Raw genomic sequence first — 21040 nt, 5'->3', positions numbered from 1 at the left:
TTTAAGAAGTGGTTTAAACTTCCAGTTATGTGAAAGCATAGTGCAGCACTAAGAGTGTATTGAGGAAGAGGTAGTAAATGGGGAAATGTGATCCCTTCACACCTCTTTTCTTTAAAAGGAGAGAAGCGTTTCAGTGACGTACTAGAGCAGGGTTAGGCAACCTGCGCCCCACTGGTCAAACGCAGCCTGCTATTGAATTTTATGCAGCCCTCGAGACAATGGGAAGTATACACAGAAAATTTAATTAACCAGAGTGTTGGCAATTTTAAATACAGTGTTTCGCAAATATTTTCAGAAACAGCCACTCTAGCAGTTTCCATAATTTTTAGTTAAATTTTTACTTATTTATTTATTTATCACAGATGGTTTGTGGAGCTCTGTGCATTTCCATTTCTAAAGTTAGGTATTGTTGCGATCCTCTAGGGCAGTGATGGCGAACCTATGGCACGCGTGCCAGAGAGGGCACGCGCGCCGCCGGTCGCCTCACCCGAAACTTAGCCCTCCCACCCACCCGGCATCAAGCATTCCTCCCTCCCTCCCACCCGGCACCAGCCCGCCCGGCCTCCATCCCTCCCTCCGAACCCGAAGAAATTTAAAAGCCTTCCCTTGTTCGAGTAGGCGGCGTCAGCATCAGCAGTAGCAGCGAAAAGCGTGCGCTGGTTCGTCGCGTCTTCAGCCTTCTGTCTCTCAAGCTCTCTGGTCCCGCCCTCATTTCCTGTTAGGGCGGGATCAGAGAGCTTGAGAGACCGAAGGCTGAAGATGCGCCAAACCAGCAGCACGCTTTTCGCTGCTACTGCTGATGCTGACGCCGCCTACTCGGACAAGGGAAGACTTTTACATTTCTTGGGGTTCGGAGGAAGGGAGGGATGGTGGGCTGGTGCCGGGTGGGAGGGAGGGAGGAATGCTTGACGGTGGGTGGGAGGGTGCCCTGGTACACGCTGGGTGGGAGGGAGGGAGCGAGGCCTGGTGCCGGGTGGGAGGGTGGGTGGCCTGCCTGGTGGGTGGGTGGGAGGCCTGGTGCTTGGGTGGGAGGGAGGGAGGCTTGGGTGCTTGGGTGGCCTGGTGCTTGGGTGGGAGTGCTGGGTGAGTGCATGGCCTGGTGCTTGGGTGAGAGGGAGGCAGGCCTGGTGCTGGGTGGGAGGGAGGGAGGCTTGGGTGGGAGGCCTGGTGCTTGGGTGGGTGCATGGCCTGGTGCTTGGGTGGGTGGGAGAGAGGCCTGCCTGGTGCTTGGGTAGGTGGGAGAGAGGCCTGCCTGGTGCTTGGGTGGGTGTCCTGGTGCTTGGGTGGGAGTGCTGGGTGGGTGGATGGCCTGGTGCTGGGTGAGAGGGAGCGAGGCCTGGGTGCTTGGGTGGGAGGCCTGGTGCTTGGGTGGGAGTGCTGGGTGGGTGCATGGCCTGGTGCTGGGTGGGAGGGAGGGAGGCTTGATGCTGGGTGGCTTGGTGCTGGGTGGGAGGGAGGCCTGCCGCTGGGAGGGCAGGGGGGAGAGGAGGGTGGCTGGACATGGGCGGCTGGAGGGGAGAGGAGGGTGGCTGGAGGGGAGGGTGTCTGGACATGGGCGGCTGGTGGGGAGAGGAGGGTGGCTGGACATTTGTGGCTGGAGGGGAGAGGAGGGTTGCTGGACATGGATGGAGGGCAAGAAATGAAGAAGAAAGGAGGAAAGTAAAGAAATAAATGGAAAGGAAGCCCTGGAAACAGAGTTAAGAGAACAGATAGCAGCAGAATCAGCGACTAGGACCAATATGGATAGAAAAACAAAATCACCAGACAACCAAAGTAGAAAAAAATCATTTTATTTTCATTTTAGTGTTTGGAATATGTCCAATTTGAGAATTTACATCTGCTGTCTTATTTTGCACTGGGTATACTGGAGCTGTAATAACTTACAGAAATGATTTATAATGAAAGAAAATCATGTTATTTTTTTCTCCTATACTAGTATATTTTCAATGATGTTTGTTTATATTCGCCAAGGATGGTGTAAGGGTGTGTGGCTATCATGGGGTGGAGTCATATGTGGTGACCCCGCCCATAATGAGTACCGGCACTTTGCGATGAGTAATTAGATCTTGGGTTGCTGTTTGGGCACTCGGCCTCTGAAAGGTTCGCCATCACTGCTCTAGGGGATAGTACTGGCATTCCTGTGGCTCTTTGTTTAAAAAGGTTGCCCACCCCTGTACTAGAGTATCATGACCTGATTTGTGAATACTTTTTGTTTAGGCTGTTTAGCTGCTGAAGTCTCTGCAGAAAATATGGCTTTGCTGAATGAATGTTCTGAAGGTAAGACTGTTGTGGTCCTAATGGAATAATGTCATAAAAACTTGATTTACCATGTTGTACTGAACTTTAAAAGGCTTGCTAATAAATTTAAAAATGGAGGACTTGGAGTTTGAGGGGGAGAGGTTACTGTGGAGAAGTGCTGCATGTTGTTGTCTCTGTCTAAACTTTGTATATCTGGAGAGCTCGTGGCTTGGTATAAGATGTCTAATTGCTACTGATGTGAGCTTATAATTTTTGCTGTTTTCTCTTCCTTCATGAGTAAGTTTTATTTGGTTGAGAATGTAGGCAAAACGTCTAAAATAAGTTGACAACACACAGCACATGTGCCAAGTACCTCCCACCCTGGGCTGCATCATTATACTTCTGGGATTTAAATTCTTTGAAAGCATGTCCACCTCCTGCTCCTCCTTACTTATCAACCACCCAACCCTTGACTTACTGAAAAATGTTTATGTGCAGTGCTGCATGTGATAAAACACGCCATATCACTGCTTTCCTCTAGCCTGAAGCTGGTTGTGAGGCGTTGCTGGCTTGGCAGATACAGTGCAAGAAAGAGGATTCCCTTACCACTGCAGCTTCCTGTCTAGGGGTGTGGACAATGTAAAGAGTCCATAGTGTACCTTAAATTCAAAGTGGTATGAGGCTGTATCTCATACCCCACTCAGCAGCACAGAGCCTTTGCTTGACCTATCCTTTTATTGACTGCTGAAAAGACAACAGTGCCTCCCAGTGTACATAAGGTATACTCTTTTGTTCGGTAGTGAATATTTAATGGGAAAACTTCTGGTCACTAAAAAAAAATTCTTGAATTATGTCAGGGAGTGTACTTTCACTTCTAGTAGTGACGTCCCATGTTATGATCAATAAGGGAATTCCTCAAGTTAGTTGCTAACTGAAGCTTTAAAGTTTCTGGAATAGCTGCATAATCAAACATTTGTTTAGTAACAATACAACTTTATATGTCCTGTACGTTTAAACTGTTCGATTTATGTTCTTTTTCTAGAACTGTGTAATTTAGAGTCTTCTAAGCCGAAATCTTTCTCACTTTCAGTAAGGCACATCTCGATTCAAAGGGAACTTTCAGATATAGAATCACTGGCTGAGCTGGATAAAGGTACGTTTTAAATAGACTTCTCCCTCTTTCAAAATAAGTATTTTTAAGTCCTATTAATATACCTAGTTTCATTAGTTTATGCAATGTTCATTGTACAAGATGATTTACATGACCACAGTATCCATGTCCAGAAGGATTAATACTTCCTGAGCATGATTTGTCCAGGGGTCACACATTGAGTTATGGGTTGAGTAAATAACTTTCCAGTAATGGAGTGGAATATGACTAAACAGTTCACGTTGACAAATAAAAATACAAGTAGATAACGTCTAGTGACACACAAAATTCTCGATGAACAAATTCAAAAGTTCATAATGTACATATGTGGAGAACATTCAGATAATGAGTGTTAATTGACTGTTTAAGGTCTCTGTAACAGCTGGTAAGTTTCTGAAAATCATCATTGTATGGCCCCCAGAAAAACAACCCTTGATGGATTATTTGATTATGTATTATAGATTATTTTGGTTGTGGAAATGGACGTTGATTTTTAGAGACATTAAATTAACTGTTTAACGTAAAAAAATAGGCACATAGAAAGACAACACCTGCTTTTATACATTTGTGTGCATAAGGGAATGGGATATACCACCTTTCTCTGGTTTTTGCAACTACATTCAAACGCAGACAAAAGGTCAAACTGCAGAGCCTTACCATTTTTTTCCCACATTTAAACTCTTTATTGAGAAAATGCATTTACACAGGCTGTATGCCTACAAACAGAAGAGCCTTACCATTTTCACACATAAAACATTGGGCTATGTCAAAAATAGAAACTACCACTGTCTCAGTACTGTGAAAGGATCGAACACCATATTGAGTTGAATGTAAGACGACATAATTTGCTAAATAACAGTCCATCGGGAAACATACAATTTTCAAAGCAGTTTACATAGTATATACAGGTACTTATTTGTACCTGGGGCAATGGAGGGCTAAGTGACTTGCCCAGAGTCACAAGGAGCTGCATTGGGAATCAACTCAGTTCCCCAGGATCAAAGTCCGTGCACTAACCACTAGGCTGCTCCTCCATTCTTGGAGAGACAATTTGGTCAAAGCTAGGGTGGAATTTCAGTGTTTGTTTTTATTAAAACTTGATATACCGCTTAACTTATACAGCACACAGAGATTTATAATAACAAACAATATAAAACAAAAGAGGAACTCCAAATATCACTCATTCTTTGAGGACAAGCAGGCCGTGCTATTCCCACATGTGAGTGATGTCATCCAACAGAGTCTTGATACGGATGCAAATTTACTAGCACTAGAGAAACTTCTAGCAACGTACCACCATGCATGCGTTGGTGCCTTCCCACCTGACGGTTAAGCACAGGTCCCTCAGTCTCTCTTTTCTCCCCCCCCCCCCCACGTAGCTGAGAGGACATGTTCACGTGGCCCTCTCCTCACTTTAAATTTTCTTAGCTTTCCTATCCAGCTGCACACCATCCTATATGGCAGAGCTTAGTTTGTTTCTTCTCGCTGCCTGCTGGTAGATGGGCATAACCCACAATTTCTGGACTGATCTGTTGGGATTAAAAGAAAAAAAAATTAGCAGGTAAGATCTATTTTTCCTTCCAGATTAAACCAAGTCTTGACAAATTTTTTTTTAATTTAGAAGCCAGGCCAGAAACTTAGCACTGAGAATAAGACGTGATCTCCTCTGAGATATGCATAGTGTTTAGGGCCAGATGGACTGATTTACTAAGGCTGTTTTCCCATTCCATGTCTAAAGTAAATCAGACTTCTAATGCACCATTTCAAGTCACTGGAAGAAATATATAGCCAGTAGCTCCCATCTCTGTCCTGTCTTTCTCTCATTCCCTGACCCTGTTGTTACCCAATCTCTCTCTATCTCTCTTTCCCTACCCCCAGAGTGTTGTCTCCCTTTCTCTCTCTCTTTTATGCTGTTCCTCCTCACAATGTCTCACTTTTCATAAATTGGCCATCTCCAACGCAGGCCCTCACCCCTCAATTAGCCAGTCAGCCCCTCAGCCCAGCTAGCCCTTACCACCTAGAAAGCCAGTCAGCCACCCTCTTCCACGTAATCCGGTTCTCTCCACCCCAACAAGCCAGTCAGCCACCTCCCACAACTAGCCTTCACTATCTAAACAGCAAGTCAGCCACCCCACCCTTTGATTTGTTGAGCCATGTTTAAACAGTGGCTGCATTTATAATGACCAAGTATTACTGATCCATCTATAGCCTCTTGAAGGAGAGTACTATTGCATCTCAAATCAGAGAGAGATAACTTTTAGTATATCTATTCTCATTGATTTAGATGTAAAAAAAAATGTAATTGTGAAAATCAGAAAACAAAAGTCAAAACCCCAGAATTGTTAGTTGCACTGCTCTTGGTGGTAAGGAACAAATCACTATTCATTAAACCAAGATTTCCTTATTGTCTTTACCAGATCAGCCTAGACAAGTGGATTATGCCCCTCTGCCAGCAGATGTAGACAGAGAAAAAGATAGAAAACAGACACTCCTACCCTATAAGGATAGTGATTCAGTTCTCTATTGTTAATATTTCTCTGTCTGTAACAGATGGTGCAGACATCTGGTCTGAACTGAACTGGTTAAGCCAGAGAGGATTTAGGCAAGGAGGGCAGAGGGTGACAACTCTAATTCTCTCACTGGACCAGGTTGAGGCTCCAGAGCTTCTAGGCTACAGTCCTCAGAGAGCTACTTTCCCTAGTTCCAGCAGAAGGAGATCCCTGTGGGGTTGATCCTATACAGAGTGGATGTGTGGTGGCGGTTTGGCTGGCTGAAGGCTGTGGAGCCAGGTACTTGGTTAGCAGAGGAGAGTCAGCTTTGGACTCGGTGATTGGTGCAGGCTGTAGGTCTGGGAGCTAAGCAGCCAATAAAGTTTCATTAAAAGGAAAAAACAGCAAGAGGTATAGATGAAAACTTTATGAATGGGAAAACATAAGCTTTTTAGCCCTGTCCCTTTTTGAGCAGCCAACTGCTTCGAGTGTCAGTAGTTCACAGTTCGGCAGATGTTGCGGTTGTTGGAACACATGGCATCCACAGTTTATGTGCTGCCCATGACAAGTCTTTATATGAGAATTGCCCAATGGGTCCTAGTTTCTCAGTGGTGCCAAGCCACTGGGAACCTGGAAGATGTCATCCGAGTGTCCCCGGAGCTTCCTCTCTTCCTGTTGTGGTGGACCATTCGATCCAATTTGACTCTGGGACTTCCTTTCCAAATTCCTCAGCTGCAAAAAGTGCCGATGACGGATGCATCTCGCCTCAGTTGGGGAGTCCATGTAGATGGGCTTCATAGTCAAGGTGCTTGGTCCACCCAGGAAAACAGATCTCCAGATCAATCTCCTGGAGCTTCGGGCTATTTGGAACGATCTAAAGACTTTCAGAGATTGGCTCTGTCACCAAACTGTACTAATTCAAACGGACTGTCAGGTTGCAATCTTTTACACCAACAAGCAGGGGTGCACCGGATCATGACTTCTGTGTCAGCAGGCCATTTGGGTATGGCGTTGGTTTTCCGGCATGGTATGCTTGTTTGTACTACTTACCCGGTGGGCAAAAACAGCCTAGCCGACAGATTGAGCAGAGTAATGCATCCGCACAAGTGTTCTCTCCACATGGATGTTGCCCGCGAGATCTTCTGAGTGTGGGGCACCCCCTCAGTGGATCTCTTTGCAACTCACATCAATCATAAGGTCCCTCAGTTCTGTTTCAGGCTTCTGGCCCATGACAGACTAGTGTTGGAAGCCTTCCTCCCACATTGGGGATCAGGTCGCCTTTATGCGTATCCTCCCATACCTGTTGTGGAGAAGGCTTTGTTGAAACTCAAGCAAGACTGTGGGACCATGATTCTGATCACTCTGTACTGGCCTCAGCAGATCTGGTTCCCTGCTCTTCTGGAGTTATTCTCCGAAGAACCATGGAGATTGGAGTGTTTTCCAACCCTCATCAAACAGAACGAGGGGTCTTTTCTTTATCCCTACCTCCAGTCTCTGGCCCTCACGGCCTGGATGTTGAGAGCCTAGAATTTGCTTCCTTGGGTCTGCCAGAGGGTGTCTCCTGGGTCTTGCTGGCTTCCACAAAAGATTCCACTAAGAGTTGTTACTCTTTTAAATGGAGGAGGTTTGGCATCTGATGTGAGGGCAAGGCCTTAGATCCCATTTCATGTCCTACACACACTCTGCTTGATTACCTTCTACACCTTTCCGAGTCCGGTCTTATGACCAACACCTTAAGTGTTCACCTCAGTGCAATTAGTGCATATCAACGTGTAGAGGGTAAGCCCATCTCTGGGCAGCAGTTGTTTGCTTCATGAGAGGTTTGCTTTTGTCAAAGCTCCCTTTCAAGTCTCCACCAGTGTCATGGGACCTCTACATTGTTCTCACCCAGCTGATCAAAGCTCCTTTTGAGCTACTTGATTAACTTGACCTGGAAGGTTATTTTCTTGGTGGCTGTTACTTCAGCTCGTAGAGTCAGTGAGCTTCTGGCTTTAGTAGTGGATGCATCTTATACAAAATTTCATCACAACAGAGTAGTCCTCCACGCGCACTCTAAGTTCCTGCTTAAGGTGGTGGAGTTCCATCTGAACCAGTCGATTGTTTTGTCAGCATTCTTTCCCTGATATCACACCTATCCTGGCAAGAACATGTTGAACACCTTGGATTGCATGTGAGCATTGGCCTATTACATGGAGGGGACTAAGCCCCACAGACAGTCCGCCCAACTTTTTGTTTCTTTTAATCCCAACAGGATTGTGGGGGGGGGGGCACCATTGGAAAATGAACAATCTCTAATTGGCTGGCAGATTTCACAGGCTGAGCTAACTCTGGAGGTCATGTCAAGGTTCACAGTGTCAGAGCCATGGCTGCCTCCATTGAAGAAATTTGCAAAGCTGCAACATGGTCTTCAGTCCACACATTCACATCACACTACTGCCTTGATCAAGATACCTGTCGCGACAGTCAGTTTAGACAGAAAATATTGCAGAATCTGTTTGGGGGTCTAGAATCCAACTCCACCCCCCCAGGCCCTTTTTCTTTTGTTCCAGGCTGCACTCTCACATAGTTTGTATATAGTTTTAGGTTAATCTTTATGTCCTTGCTGTTGCAAGGCCCAGTTGACCAATGGCGGTTGTTTTCGGTGAGCCTGCTAGCTAGGGATTCCCTAAAAGTGAAACTAGGCCTGCTTGTCCTCAGAGAAAGCAAAGATACTTACCTGTAGCAGGTATTCTCCGAGGACAGCAGGCCTTATATTCTCACAACCTTCCCGCCTCCCCTTGGAATTGTCTATTTTTTTGTCTTTTTATTTTATGTGCTGTAGTACTGTACTGCATTAACCGCGCTCTCATGGTGGGCGCTCTCATGGTGGGCAGGAAGTCACTCGCGCATGCGCCATGTTAGCATGTTTCGCGCTCCTCAAAACTCTTAATAGCTTGTCATAAGCTCCAGACTGGCAACGCGGGACCGTGTTAGCCATATGTGAGAATATAAGACCTGCTGTCCTTTGAGAATACCTGCTACAGGTAAGTTTCTTCGCTATCTCTGAACTAAACAGCATATAACAAACAGAGTACATTCCATATATTCCTGCAACCTCTTACTTAAATCTTTTGCCTGACCTTGCTCAAACTCCACAATCCAGGTCAGGTTTTCCTACTGGTCTTATGTAGCACAATTCTAAGGACGGCTCACTTTACAAACAAGCAAAAAAGGAGAAGCAAAGAGGTTTGCCTGAGTCATAGGACAGAGTATCAATCCTGATCCTTTCTCATGTGGGATAAGACTTGTGGAGATTGTCAGCTTGGGGGGAGCATCTAGAAGTGGTAAGTCCAACTAAAGTTTGACGCGGAAGCACTTGAAGGGCTCCAAGTTCTAGTGTAGGGGACGGATCCTGACTCACCACTTGGGACGCGTTGTGCTTCACTAGTGACAGGGTGAATAGTGACTCCCGCAGAGGCAGTTAAGCAGTGTCCCCAATGTGGGACCCATGGGCCGACGTCAGGGTATTGCAGTGCGTGCAAGCTGGAATTCCCACAAGATTTGGAGGAAACAGTTGGCAGAAGCACATCTTCAGATTTGGAGCAGCATCTGAATATGCCGGAGTATTTGGACTCTCCGACAGGATCAGTGCGCAGTTTGATGCAGGAGAGCTTGGAATGGGTGCCATTTTGTCAGGGCCGACTAGCAGTGAGATGCAACCTGTGTCTGATCACACACGGAGCCCAGCCACCATTATACAGCCTCCTCAGGGCCCGACAGAGTATTGAACTGCATTGGGATCTTTGTTTTCGCTGGAGTTTTTATTGCTCTTCTACCAGGCCTATTTACTGAAGCAGGGACTGTCAGAGTTGCTGCATGGTGCTTTAGTTTCTCACCCTGCTGCCCCTCTGGCTCCTAAGAGATCTCATTTAGACCTCTAGGAGTGGCAAGATAAGGCTATTTCTGCTTTTCCCTCCTTATCGGATGTGGCTTCAGTCTGTTCAGAGGAGCCATCATTAAAGGAGAGAGAGAGCAGAATTCCGGCAAGAGTAGCAGATGCAGCATCAAAGTCATATCTAGTTAAACTTCTCTTTCAGGGCAAGTGGCTATTTGGAGCAGATCTCAGTAACTTGGTGAAAGAACTGGGAGAAACTAAGCCACAGCAGTTGCTGAAGGATAAGCTGAAAACCTTTGGTTGTCCATCTTCAGGGAGCTCTCGATTTGAAGATACCAGATGGTACCAGCCTGGCTGTCAGCAATATGCTCAGAAGGCCCATTTTCAGACACACTAATCTTCCTTTTGTGTGGACAGGAAGGCCAACTCTTAGTTAGAATGTCCAATACCTCCAGAGCTTCGCAGTGATGTGAGGCTGGTTCACTCTTCTCTTCAGTGGGAGGGCATCTTCATCAAGAGGAGGCCAAAATCACATCAGACCAGTGGGTTCTGAATTTTCAAACAGAAAGTTTCAAGTTGAAGCTCTCTCACCCGGTCAATTCTCTCTTCTTACAGTCTCCTTCTCGAAAGGTAACCAAGGCGGTCGAGGTTTAGGCCACCGTAGATTCCTTTGCTGGCACTCTGGACCATTGTTTCAGTTCCCCAGGCTGAACAGGGACAAGACAGATACTCCGTCTAATTCATAGTCCTGAAGAAGGAAGGCACTTTTCATCTGATCTTAGATCTCAAAGGTCTAAACTGCTGCCTCTGAGTGTCCTGCTTTTGCATGGAGACAGTAAGAGCAGTCATAGCCTCGGGAATTTCTCACTGCCCTCGATCTCAAGGAGTTACCAAAATTGAACAATCTCAATATAAATCCTTAGAGGGAGAGACACTCCAGTGAAATTCTCAAAAATGTAGTCAATACCTATATGGGGACTGGGGATGTTCAAAAAAGAAGAATCCCAAACTCTGGATCAAGAATATATATTAGGTAGAAGGGATTCAGTATAGGCTGCTCTTCAGCTGAGCTATTTTTTAGTGAGACTAGTCGTAGTAAAACGGCTCACTATAAGCGCGCTATACATAATCAGTACTCCTTTAAATAAAACCCTTCTATCCAGAACCGGGATCAATGCCCTGTTGCAGCCCTGGCCAGAGACACATCTACTGTATGTCTTCCCTTCTTGGCACATAGTAGACACACGGAGCACAGCCACCTTCTTTAAAAACCTTCTTTAAAAATTATAGGAATAACTCTATAGAGTGGAGGAGTGGCCTAGTGGTTAGTGTGGTGGACTTTGGTCCTGGGGAACTGGGTTCGATTCCCACTGCAGGCACAGGCAGCTCCTTGTGACTCTGGGCAAGTCACTTAACCCTCCATTGCTCCAGGTACAAATAAGTACCTGTATATAATATGTAAGCCGCATTGAACCTGCTATGAGTGGGAAAGCGCGGGGTACAAATGTAACCAAAAATAAAAATAAAACAAGCATTTAATTTTTGATCCTCATAGCCAAATACAGCTAGGGTGTTCAAACTTCTGTGGAAACTGCATCGTGTTCAGATATATTTTGCAATGGGTACATTTCACTTAATAGTCCAAACGCTGGTAATGTCCAATTTGGACTACTGCATCATATTATATATGTGGGTTGCAGTAGGGCTGTACATTGTCATTTGCAGACATTACAAAATAAGGCTACCAGACTAAAATGTAGAGTTTCTAGGTACGAGAACACCAGGCCTTTAGTTCAGAAGCTGCATTGGCTTGCTATTGAGGCCCGATCTACATTTAAACTGTGTTGTGTTATTTATTTATTTTTTTATGATTCAATTTGTTTATTAATTTTTCATTTAAACAAGAATACACTTGTTTTGAAATACAGCCATAACACATTATTTAAGAAACAATAACAACATTTCAGAATCAAATCATCAAAGAAAGTAATAACATACTTCCTAAACATAAAACTTTTTCTTTTAAACATGATTCATTAAGCTTTCTTAGACCCCATTATATTGAAAAGGGCGATCAGAATTAGGGAAGAATTATTACAAATCTTTAATCAAAAGTAATTAAGGCGGCATATATTCCCCCATAATATTTCTAACTACTACAGTTGTTTAGAATCAAGAAATGATTTTAGACTATCTGGTGAATAAAAGGTGTATTTAACCTGGCCCAACCTAACAAGACATTTACAGGGATAGGCAAGAAAAACATCCCTCCTATCTCAAGCGTTCTTTTTTTTAATGCCAAGAAGGCTTTCCTTCTCTGTTGGGTCGATTTTGTAACGTCAGGAAAAATCTGCACCTTTACTCCACCAAAACAGGTTTGTAAATTCCTAAAATACATTTTCATGATATTATTCAAATCCTGTTCAAAAAAATTAAGGAAACAATCAAAGTTGACCTTTGCGTAGTCTCATCTACAGTTTGTTCCAATATAGCTGATATATCATCAAGATCTAAATTAGTGTGTGATACATCTTGTTTTTTTTCCAGTTCTCCCTTAGAAGCTGAGATATAATATAATTTGTTTACAGGGGGTATTGCATCCAGAGGAATTTTCAGAACTTCATTGAGGTATTTTTTGAATAAATCTTGTGGATTAATGCCAGGGAGTTGAGGAAAGTTCAATAGTCGCAAATTAAGTCTTCTATTAAAATTTTCAATTTGTTCCACTTTTCTTCGGATCTCAAGATTATCTTTTATCACTCCACTTTTAAATTCTTGAATAGAATCAACTTTCTGCTGAAGAGCAGTTACTTTCTCAGCTATTTCCCCTTTAATCAGGTCTATCTTTGAGTTCAAATCTTGAAATTTTTTATCAAAAGTGCTGACTTCTCCTGAGGTCTGTTGTAACGTCACATCCATTTTATTCAGCATTGTCCATATCATAGCTAGATTTACCTCCTGCGTTCGTCCTGAGGCTCCTGCCTTTGCTCCCGGCGTCTGCTCTAACGTCTCCCGACCCTCACTGGGAACCTTGGCCGCAACACTTCCGGTAGGGCAGCGCTCCTCATCAGGCTTCGCTACTGACGCCGGACACAGAGGTTTCGTAGTTAACAGTGGAGAGAGAGAGATATTTCCTCTCCCAGCAGGGTCTCCGCTTCCCCAGAGATCCCCGCTATAGGATCCATACCTCCTATAAATTGGGAGACTGGCGCGAAGAAACGTTCGAGGCCTGCTTGGGTCATCGAGGGAGTCGAGGTAGGTGGGGGAACTATCCGTGTCACCCCCTTTCTTTTAGTATGCGGCATTTTACGCTGGAAAATTAGTATTTCCAAGTCAGGATTCAGAGCGTCTCTTCACACAGCTTGTTACGCCGCCATCTTGGATCGCCCTTATTTATTTTTTTAAAGTATATTTATTATTTTAACATATCAAAATACAGACGATATATGTTTTTCATAACAGCTTTTACATATAACATCAGATGTGAACAGGTTGCATAATCCAACCCCCACCCTCCCCTCCCCTCTCCCAAGGTAACTCAAACCTTACAACACAATCCACTGTTATTTTGACCCATGTGCCCTATTATACCAGCAGGCCCCTCCATTCCATATAGTTGCTCCATATTTAAAAAAATTGTACCACCTTTCCTCTTTTCATAGCTGTTAATTTATCCATCACACAACAAAAGTCCACTTTCGCAAATAGCTGTTCCACTGTGGGGGCTACTGCTTGCTTCCACTGTCTTGCGATTAGAGTACGGGCCGCTGTGGCTATATAGGTAAGCAAACAGTTTTGTGGATGTCGTAAACCTGCCTCTTGTATGTTAAGCAGGCATAAACCTGGGGATAACTGGACTGAGATTCCCAGGTTACTTTGAATGTAAGTTGTCAAGTTTACCCAAAAGGACTGAATAATCGGGCATTCCCACCAGATGTGCCAAAATGTGCCCTGTGCCCCGCACCCCCGCCAGCATGTCGACGCCCCTGTTTTATATATCCGTGCCAACCTATGTGGTGTAAGATACCACTGATATAGCATCTTATACCCATTTTCCACCAGGGGCGTCGACACCGAAAAAGACAGTAAGTTTTTAAATATCTTAGTCCATTTCTCGGGTGCATACGTGACTGATAGCAGGGCCTCCCATTTTGCAATATATGGGGTCAAAGGGAGAGTATGATGTAGTAATGCTTTATAAATTCTAGATACTCCTCCCTTCCCCGACCCAGATCCCATTGCCAATTCCAGTTCCGTGACAGCTAATAACAACTCATCTTTAGCTTTCCTCTGTATAAAGTCACGAAACTGTTTATAATGAAATCTGTCCCTGTCAGTCAGGCCATATTCATCGTTCAGGTCATCAAATGTGTGACAGTGCCCATCGTCCCATAGTTGTCCCAATCTCAGTGAAAGTGCGGACCACTGCCCATATACTCCTTCTTCCCTCCCCGCTGGGAAATCCAGCGCATATATTATGGGGGTATTCAGATGATACTTTCGTCCTGGAAACCATGCTTTCCTGCATCTGACCCACTCCCCAAGAGCCACTCCCATCTGTCCCTGTAATCCCTCAATGAGGCCTCTCAGCAGTGGTAGTGGGAGCCAAGGCGCTGCCCACAGGGGAACTCCCCTCAGGCCCCATTGTGCCGCATGTGACCAGGGTTTGAGAGTATCCCTTTCTGTCCTATGGACAACATCTGGAATAGTGTATCTCTATAGTATAACCAAAAATTGGGCACCCCCATTCCACCATCCTTTCTAGATTGATACAGCACATTCCGTTTGACTCGTGGAGGTCTCCTCCTCCATATAAAGGCAAAAACCTTCCGAGAAAGCGTCCGAAAAAACGCTTTCGGAATGTGGGTGGGGATGGCCATAAACAGATAAAGTAGTCTGGGGAGTAGAGTCATCTTCACCGCTGCTATCCTACCCATCCAGGACATACCTAGTCCCCCCCCCATCGTTCTAGATCCTGAAACATCTCTTGGGCTTTGGGCACAAAGTTTTCTTTAAAAAGATCAGAAGTACTAGGAGTCAAATTAACCCCCAAGTACCGTATAGCTTTAGACGCCCATCTAAAGGGAAAAAGAGGTTGGAGTTCAGCCTGCAGACCTGGAGGAAACTGTAAAGGCATAAGTTCCAATTTTTGTATGTTAACCTTTAGGCCCGCTGCTTCCCCATATAAGTTAAGAATATCCAATACCACTGGCAATGAGGTCCCTGGGCTTGCCAAGGTTAACAGGACATCATCTGCGTACAGCAGGATTTTAGTTTCTTGTCTTTCTATATGTATTCCCTGTACCCGCGGCTCCTGTCTTATCATCCTAGCAAGCGGTTCCATGGTTAGAACAAACAGCAGGGGGGACAATGCACATCCCTGCCGTGTTCCACGGAACAACTCAAAAGGCATAGTATGAGTACCATTAATTTTTAGTTGAGTCAGTGGCTGTCGGTAGAGCGCCGATACCCAATGCAGAAACTGTCCGCCAAAACCAGCTCGTTTCAACAATGCAAAAAGAAAGGGCCCCAGCACTCTATCGAAAGCTTTTTCTGCGTCCAATGAAAGGAACACCGCTGACTGTCCGTCTCTGAATTCTATCCAATATATATTGTGCTTGTCTAGTGTTATCAAAGGTCTGTCTGTTAGCGATAAAACCCGCCTGGTCCTCATGGATCAAACGAGGTAACACTTTTTGTAACCTATTGGCCAGAATAATGGTAAGGATTTTATAGTCCGTCCCTAGCAGGGAAATTGGGCGGTAAGATCCACACCTCTGCAGGTCCTTCTGTGGTTTAAGCAACAACACCACATCTGCTAACCTCCAGGAGTGTGGAAGGATGGCCTCAGATGTAATGTTGTTATACACTCGGATCAGTACTGGGGTCAAAATAGTCCGAAAGCATTTATAAAAACGGTTGCCAAAACCATCTAGCCCGGGGGCCTTCCCCCCCGGGAGTCCCCTAATAACTATGTCTATTTCCTCCTGATCTATAGGGGCCGACAGCATAGCCTGATCTGCCTCTGTCAGTACGGGAAAATCTACGGCCTCTAGTATGGAGCGAATCTGTTCCTCCGATGGAGAAATCTCCGGCCGATAGAGCCGTTCATAATAGGTTACAAATTCTCTTTGAATATCCTCTGACTGATCCCATATCTTCCCTTCATCATCTTTTATGCTGTGGATATTATTACGACTAGCTAGCTGTCTTAATTTATATGCCAATATCCTACTGGCCTTGTTGTTGAACTCATAGTATTCTTGCTGAACTCTCTGCAGCTGCTCTTGAATGATTTTCTAAAGCAGCCAATTGGACACTAGTTTTATGTAATTCTCCGTGCTGATCTGGGGTAGCACGCTGCTGTTTCACTAAGTTATCTAGGTCCTGTATCTTGTTTCTTAATACTTTTTCCTGTTGCTTAGTATCTTTATGTATATATGCTTGAAGAGATATCATCTTTCCCCTTATCACGGCCTTCAAAGATTCCCATAATATCCCCGGTGCAATATCTGGTGTGTCATTAATAGAGAGAAATTCTTTTAGTTCACCTTCGATTGCCTTCACCTGCTTAAGGTCAGTTAACAAGTTATCTGGGAACTGCCAAATTCTTTGGCCACGCACTTCCCGCTTTCCCCTCAAAGAAAGGAGAACCGGAGCATGATCGGACCATGTGCGTGTCTCTATTTCTGTGGATATGACCTGCAACATCATTCCTTCACTACCCATCCACATATCAATTCTAGAGTGTGTACCATGGGGTGCCGAGTAAAACGTATAATCTCTTTCCGCCCCATGTAAGACCCTCCAAATATCCACCAAGCCCCACACATTCAAGAAGGAAAGCAGTCTGTCCCGTTCCGCCTGCTCATATCTCACCCTTAACCAAGCAGGGTTATAGCCTTCCAAGTCTGTCTATCAAAGTCCATCTGTGGAAGTGGATTTCTGCAGCTGGCTTGATTGTTGTCGAGTGAGGTGCCCTTTACCTCTGGTCACCCGGGTCTATCCTTGATGTTTCGGACGTGCTGCAGGCTCTGTAGGATACTCCGGAGTGTCCTGCATCGCCTCCACCTCTGGCCATGTTGCACGTGCTTCCTCCACCGACTGAAGTTTGTTCCACTTTCCATCCACCTTATAAGACAGCGCAAATGGGTATTGCCAGCGATATAATAATCCTTGATCACGTAGATATCTCGTAAAATTCCGGAATTCTGCACGACGTTTCAGAGTCTGCGGGGCCACATCTTGATATATCTCAATCGGGAGTAAATCCCATTTGATTACGTCCATTTTGCGGGCTTTGCTCATAATGTCTTCTTTAATCCGGTATTCTGAAAGGCATGCTATTATATCTCTAGGCACATTTGCCCGGGTACGGCCCATCACTCTGTGTGCCCGATCGATTTTGATATCATCCGGCTGCATCGCCTGCTTTTCCTCCGAGAGTATCATGCTGGCAACTTGTTGCACAACCTTTTCACAGTTCATGTACTCTGGTTGTTCCAGAATACCTCGGATTCTGATATTCGATCTTCTACTTCGATTTTCTAAATCCTCCACTTTATTCATGAGCGATTCGCAGATGTCCTGTTGCTCTCTGAGAGCGGATGTCAGCGTGCTTAAAGTTTCTTGATGTTCATCGATACGCTCGTCCACTTCTGCTACCCGTCTCCCCATCTCTGCCAATTCGCCGCGAAGCTCTGTGGCCAACTTTGTAATGTCTTCTCGGCCATCTTTTACTTCTGCCCGGATCTCCACCAATAGCGCATGCATTTCTTTCGCCGAGAGCTCGCCTTCTCCCGCCATCGTGTTCCGCTCCGCTTCCCGCCTGCTATTATCTGACTGTGCAGGCCTAAGCCCGGTCGCCATCTTGTTTCCCTCGGACTGCGGCTGGTAAGTGAATGCTTTCAGCGATTTGCGGGGCCCACCCAGCTCTTTCCCGGCCATTATATGCCTCACCCGCACTTCCGATATCGGAATCAGTCGAACTTGGGGGACTTGGAGCTCCGAGATCGCTATGGAAAACGCTTTTGTTTGTTGGGCATGCAGAGCTGTTCACTCATGCTGCCATCTTACCGCGTGACGTCACCGCTCTCGTGTTGTTATTTTTTTAATATTGTACACACTTGCCCTCAATATATGCTACCCTTGAGTGCGGTGCTGGATAAGAATTATTCTCGTACTTCCAGGTATTATTTACTGCTTCAGTTTCCCTCTCTTCTGGGGGTGCGTTATATGACTGTATTTCATTAAGGTTTATGTATCAGGCTGCAAAATGGTGGAATCAATTACCACCCTTTATTTGCTGGGAAACTAATTATGGTAGTTTTATGTAAATTTGGGATTCTGAGTTCCCTTTATCTGTTTGTAAGCCACGCTAGACTATTTATGGTATGCGCGGCCTATAAGCCATAATTGTATTGTATTGTACCAGGGTCGATATAATTCTTGTAGCCCTGAATTGGCTGTGGAGGCCTTGTTACGTGGACCTGATTCGACTGCTGGATAGGAGGGTCATCTCTATATTCCACAGGTACACATCCTACAGAAGCAAGGTCCAGTGCTCATGGAGGATCCATGCCTCTTTAGTCTTACTGTTTGGCCATTGAATGGGCTCGATCAAGATGAAAGGTTATGATTTGGTCATTGCTACCTTATTTCAGGCTCAGAAATGCTCTACATTCATGGTGTATGCAAGGGTGTGGAGGATGTTCAAGGCTGGTGTTTTGAGTGTGAACTTTCTCCCTTCTGTACTCAGATCGTGCAGTTCTTAGTGTTTCTCCAGGCAGGCCTTCAGAAAGGATTGGCTTTGGGTTTTTTAAAAGTTCAGGTTATGACATTGGCCTGTTTCAGGGGGACTACAGAACACGTCTCTTGCGACTCACCCGGATATTGTTCAATTCTTGTGGGGAATGGGCTTTTTGTACACCATGTCCAGAGTAGAACCTTAATTTAGTCTTTTGGGCTGTTCAGAAGCCTCCTTTTGAACCACTCCGGAAGGCCACCTTGAAAGATCTTATGCTAAAGAAGTGCTCTTGGTGGTGGTTGTGTCAGCATGTTGGGTTTCAGAGCTTCATGGTCTCTTGTCAGGATCCCTTTCTTTGCTTTTAGGAGGCAGAGGTCTCCCTTCACACAGTTCCTTCCTTCCTTCTGAAAGTGGTATCAGCATTTCATCTCAACCAATCTATGGAGTTTCTACCCTTTTGCAGAGAGGATAAGGATGCTCAGTATTCTTTCTTGAAGCTTCTTGATGTGCGTAGAAACTTCATTAGATATCTGGAAGTCACAAATAAATTTCACAAATTGGACATCCTGTGATTTTTGGTAAACAGAAGCTTGTACTCATGGCTTCCAAGCCCACAATTGCTAGATGACTGAAGAAGACAATCATGTCATCTTGTTTGTTTATGGGGAAGCAGGCTCCTCGGGTCTTGCGGTCTCATTATATCAGGCGTACTGCTACATCCTATGCAGAGACTTACCTTATTGTCTGCAGTAGATATTTGCAAGGCAGTGACATGGTTGACTCTGCATATCTTTGCCAAGCATACAGGGTGGACATTGCAGTGCGCTGAGAAGCTTGTTTTGGGGCTTCGGTCCTCAGGGTGGCAGTTCCAGGATCCTACCCACTCTAGCGATTGCTTTTGAACATCTCACAGGTTCTAGAATAGTGGGAAACTGCTTAATGGAAGGAGAAATTTAGGTCTTACCTGATAATTTTCTTTCCATTTGTCCTTCCCACTGTTCCAGAGGCCCGCCTAAGGTTTCCGAGATGTTTAGTTGTTGCGAAGTAATGGGTCAAGGAACGGCTGTCACCTTGCATGGTTCTTCCTGCATATCTTTTGTTCTCTACAAGTTGTCCAGAGATGAGAGAGATCCACTGCACATGTTTGCTCATCTGGTTAGTGTTAGGTTAGTGAATTGTGTAAGGGTATTGTGTTTATTCTGAGTTTCTTCTTACTACTTGTCTACATAACTACTGAGGAGCTGGACAGGATGCCAACAGTGGTATGTCTCAACTCAGTTTTCAGTTCTCTGTCTCCGCCTACTAGTTGATGGGCACAACTATTCCACAGGTTCTGGAACAGTGGGAAGGAATAATGGAAAGAAATTATCAGGTAAGACTTAATTTCTCCTTAGTGTAGAAAACCATTTGCTCCAAAATGGAATAAAGAGTTCAGCATTTAGAAAGGAGTATACCATCTGGTCCAGTGATCAGCTCCAATTCATCCAGCTAGTATAATTGAAAGGCCTGTGTGAAAGAGGCACGGCAGTTGGGCTTATTTCATCTGGCCCTTACCCTCTCCGGGCATGGATTTCCTCGCATACTTAACCATCTGCACGGTCGTGTCCATATTGCCTGTTGTCGTCGCGTTAACGGCTCAACCGTTGGTCCACCGCGGCCTACCGCTCCCTCTCCGTCGCTGTTGATCAACTGAGCGTTTTTCATCTTCCCATATTCCTGAGCGCAGTTTCGCTACCGGTCGTTCCTGGAAAGGGAGAGGCACAGCTGTCAAGTGCCACCCCTCTTGCATAGACCCAGCTGGGGATTGCCATCATCCTCACCCCTGCTGTTTGTCGGGGGTTGCACCAGCTCCACTGCCTGTCTGTTCAGCGGGCTCTTCAACTTCAGCTGGAAGTCCAGGCAGCATAGCGCAGGGAAACTTGAAGTTACCAACTTCATCTTGCAACGCGTGTTACAGGATCATCAGCCCTGCTGAGAAACCAGCCTATTGCAGCTGCCTACAGCCCATAGGAGGAGCCATCGTGTTGCTGCGTCTGGGACAGTTTCCGTTTCTTCTCCTCCTTGCACAGCCTTCATCCGCTGATCAGCTGTTCTGTGCAAGATCCTCCCTCCTGTTTCTGATTGCAGCTGCTTTGAGCCTGGGTCTAGGAAGAGCGATCTGGGCTCTAGTTACACTGTGAGTGTTGGGAGGTGTTGGACTGCTTCTAACCTACTCCACCTAGCCTCGGTTCTGCTAGTTTAATGCCTGCAGATTTACAAACTGTTGATTCAGCCATCAACACCAGAGGGCATCCGTTTCATCTATCTCGTCAGCTGACACCTTACCTGCATCTCTGCACTATACTCCCTATGTCATTGGCTGTCTGAAGGCTACACCCTCATACTAATCATTAACCAATATTCAACACCTGGATTTTAACTCTACCCCATCCTACTTTTACTACTGCTACCTCCTGAACCAATCATGTTCTCGTCATCTGCAATTCAAATTTTCTACCTGTCAGCCCTAATACATTCTGTCCTTACTGCCACTGAATAATCTT

At 45.3% G+C, this 21040-nt stretch overlaps 1 protein-coding gene across 1 annotated transcript in view; it reads left to right on the top strand.

Moving 5' to 3' along the window:
* The window catches only part of TRMT1L (tRNA methyltransferase 1 like), a 283269-nt gene that overhangs the window by 68392 nt on the left and 193837 nt on the right, over nt 1–21040 (top strand). Inside the window, 2 exon segments of the mRNA XM_030206540.1 lie at nt 2218–2277; nt 3329–3391. Coding sequence (XP_030062400.1) covers nt 2218–2277; nt 3329–3391 — 123 coding nt within the window.

The sequence above is a fragment of the Microcaecilia unicolor genome, chromosome 6, assembly GCF_901765095.1.
Source record: "Microcaecilia unicolor chromosome 6, aMicUni1.1, whole genome shotgun sequence".
NCBI lineage: Eukaryota > Metazoa > Chordata > Amphibia > Gymnophiona > Siphonopidae > Microcaecilia > Microcaecilia unicolor.
The sequence above is the reverse complement of the archived record's forward strand: the minus strand, read 5'-3'. Positions and strand labels throughout refer to the sequence as shown.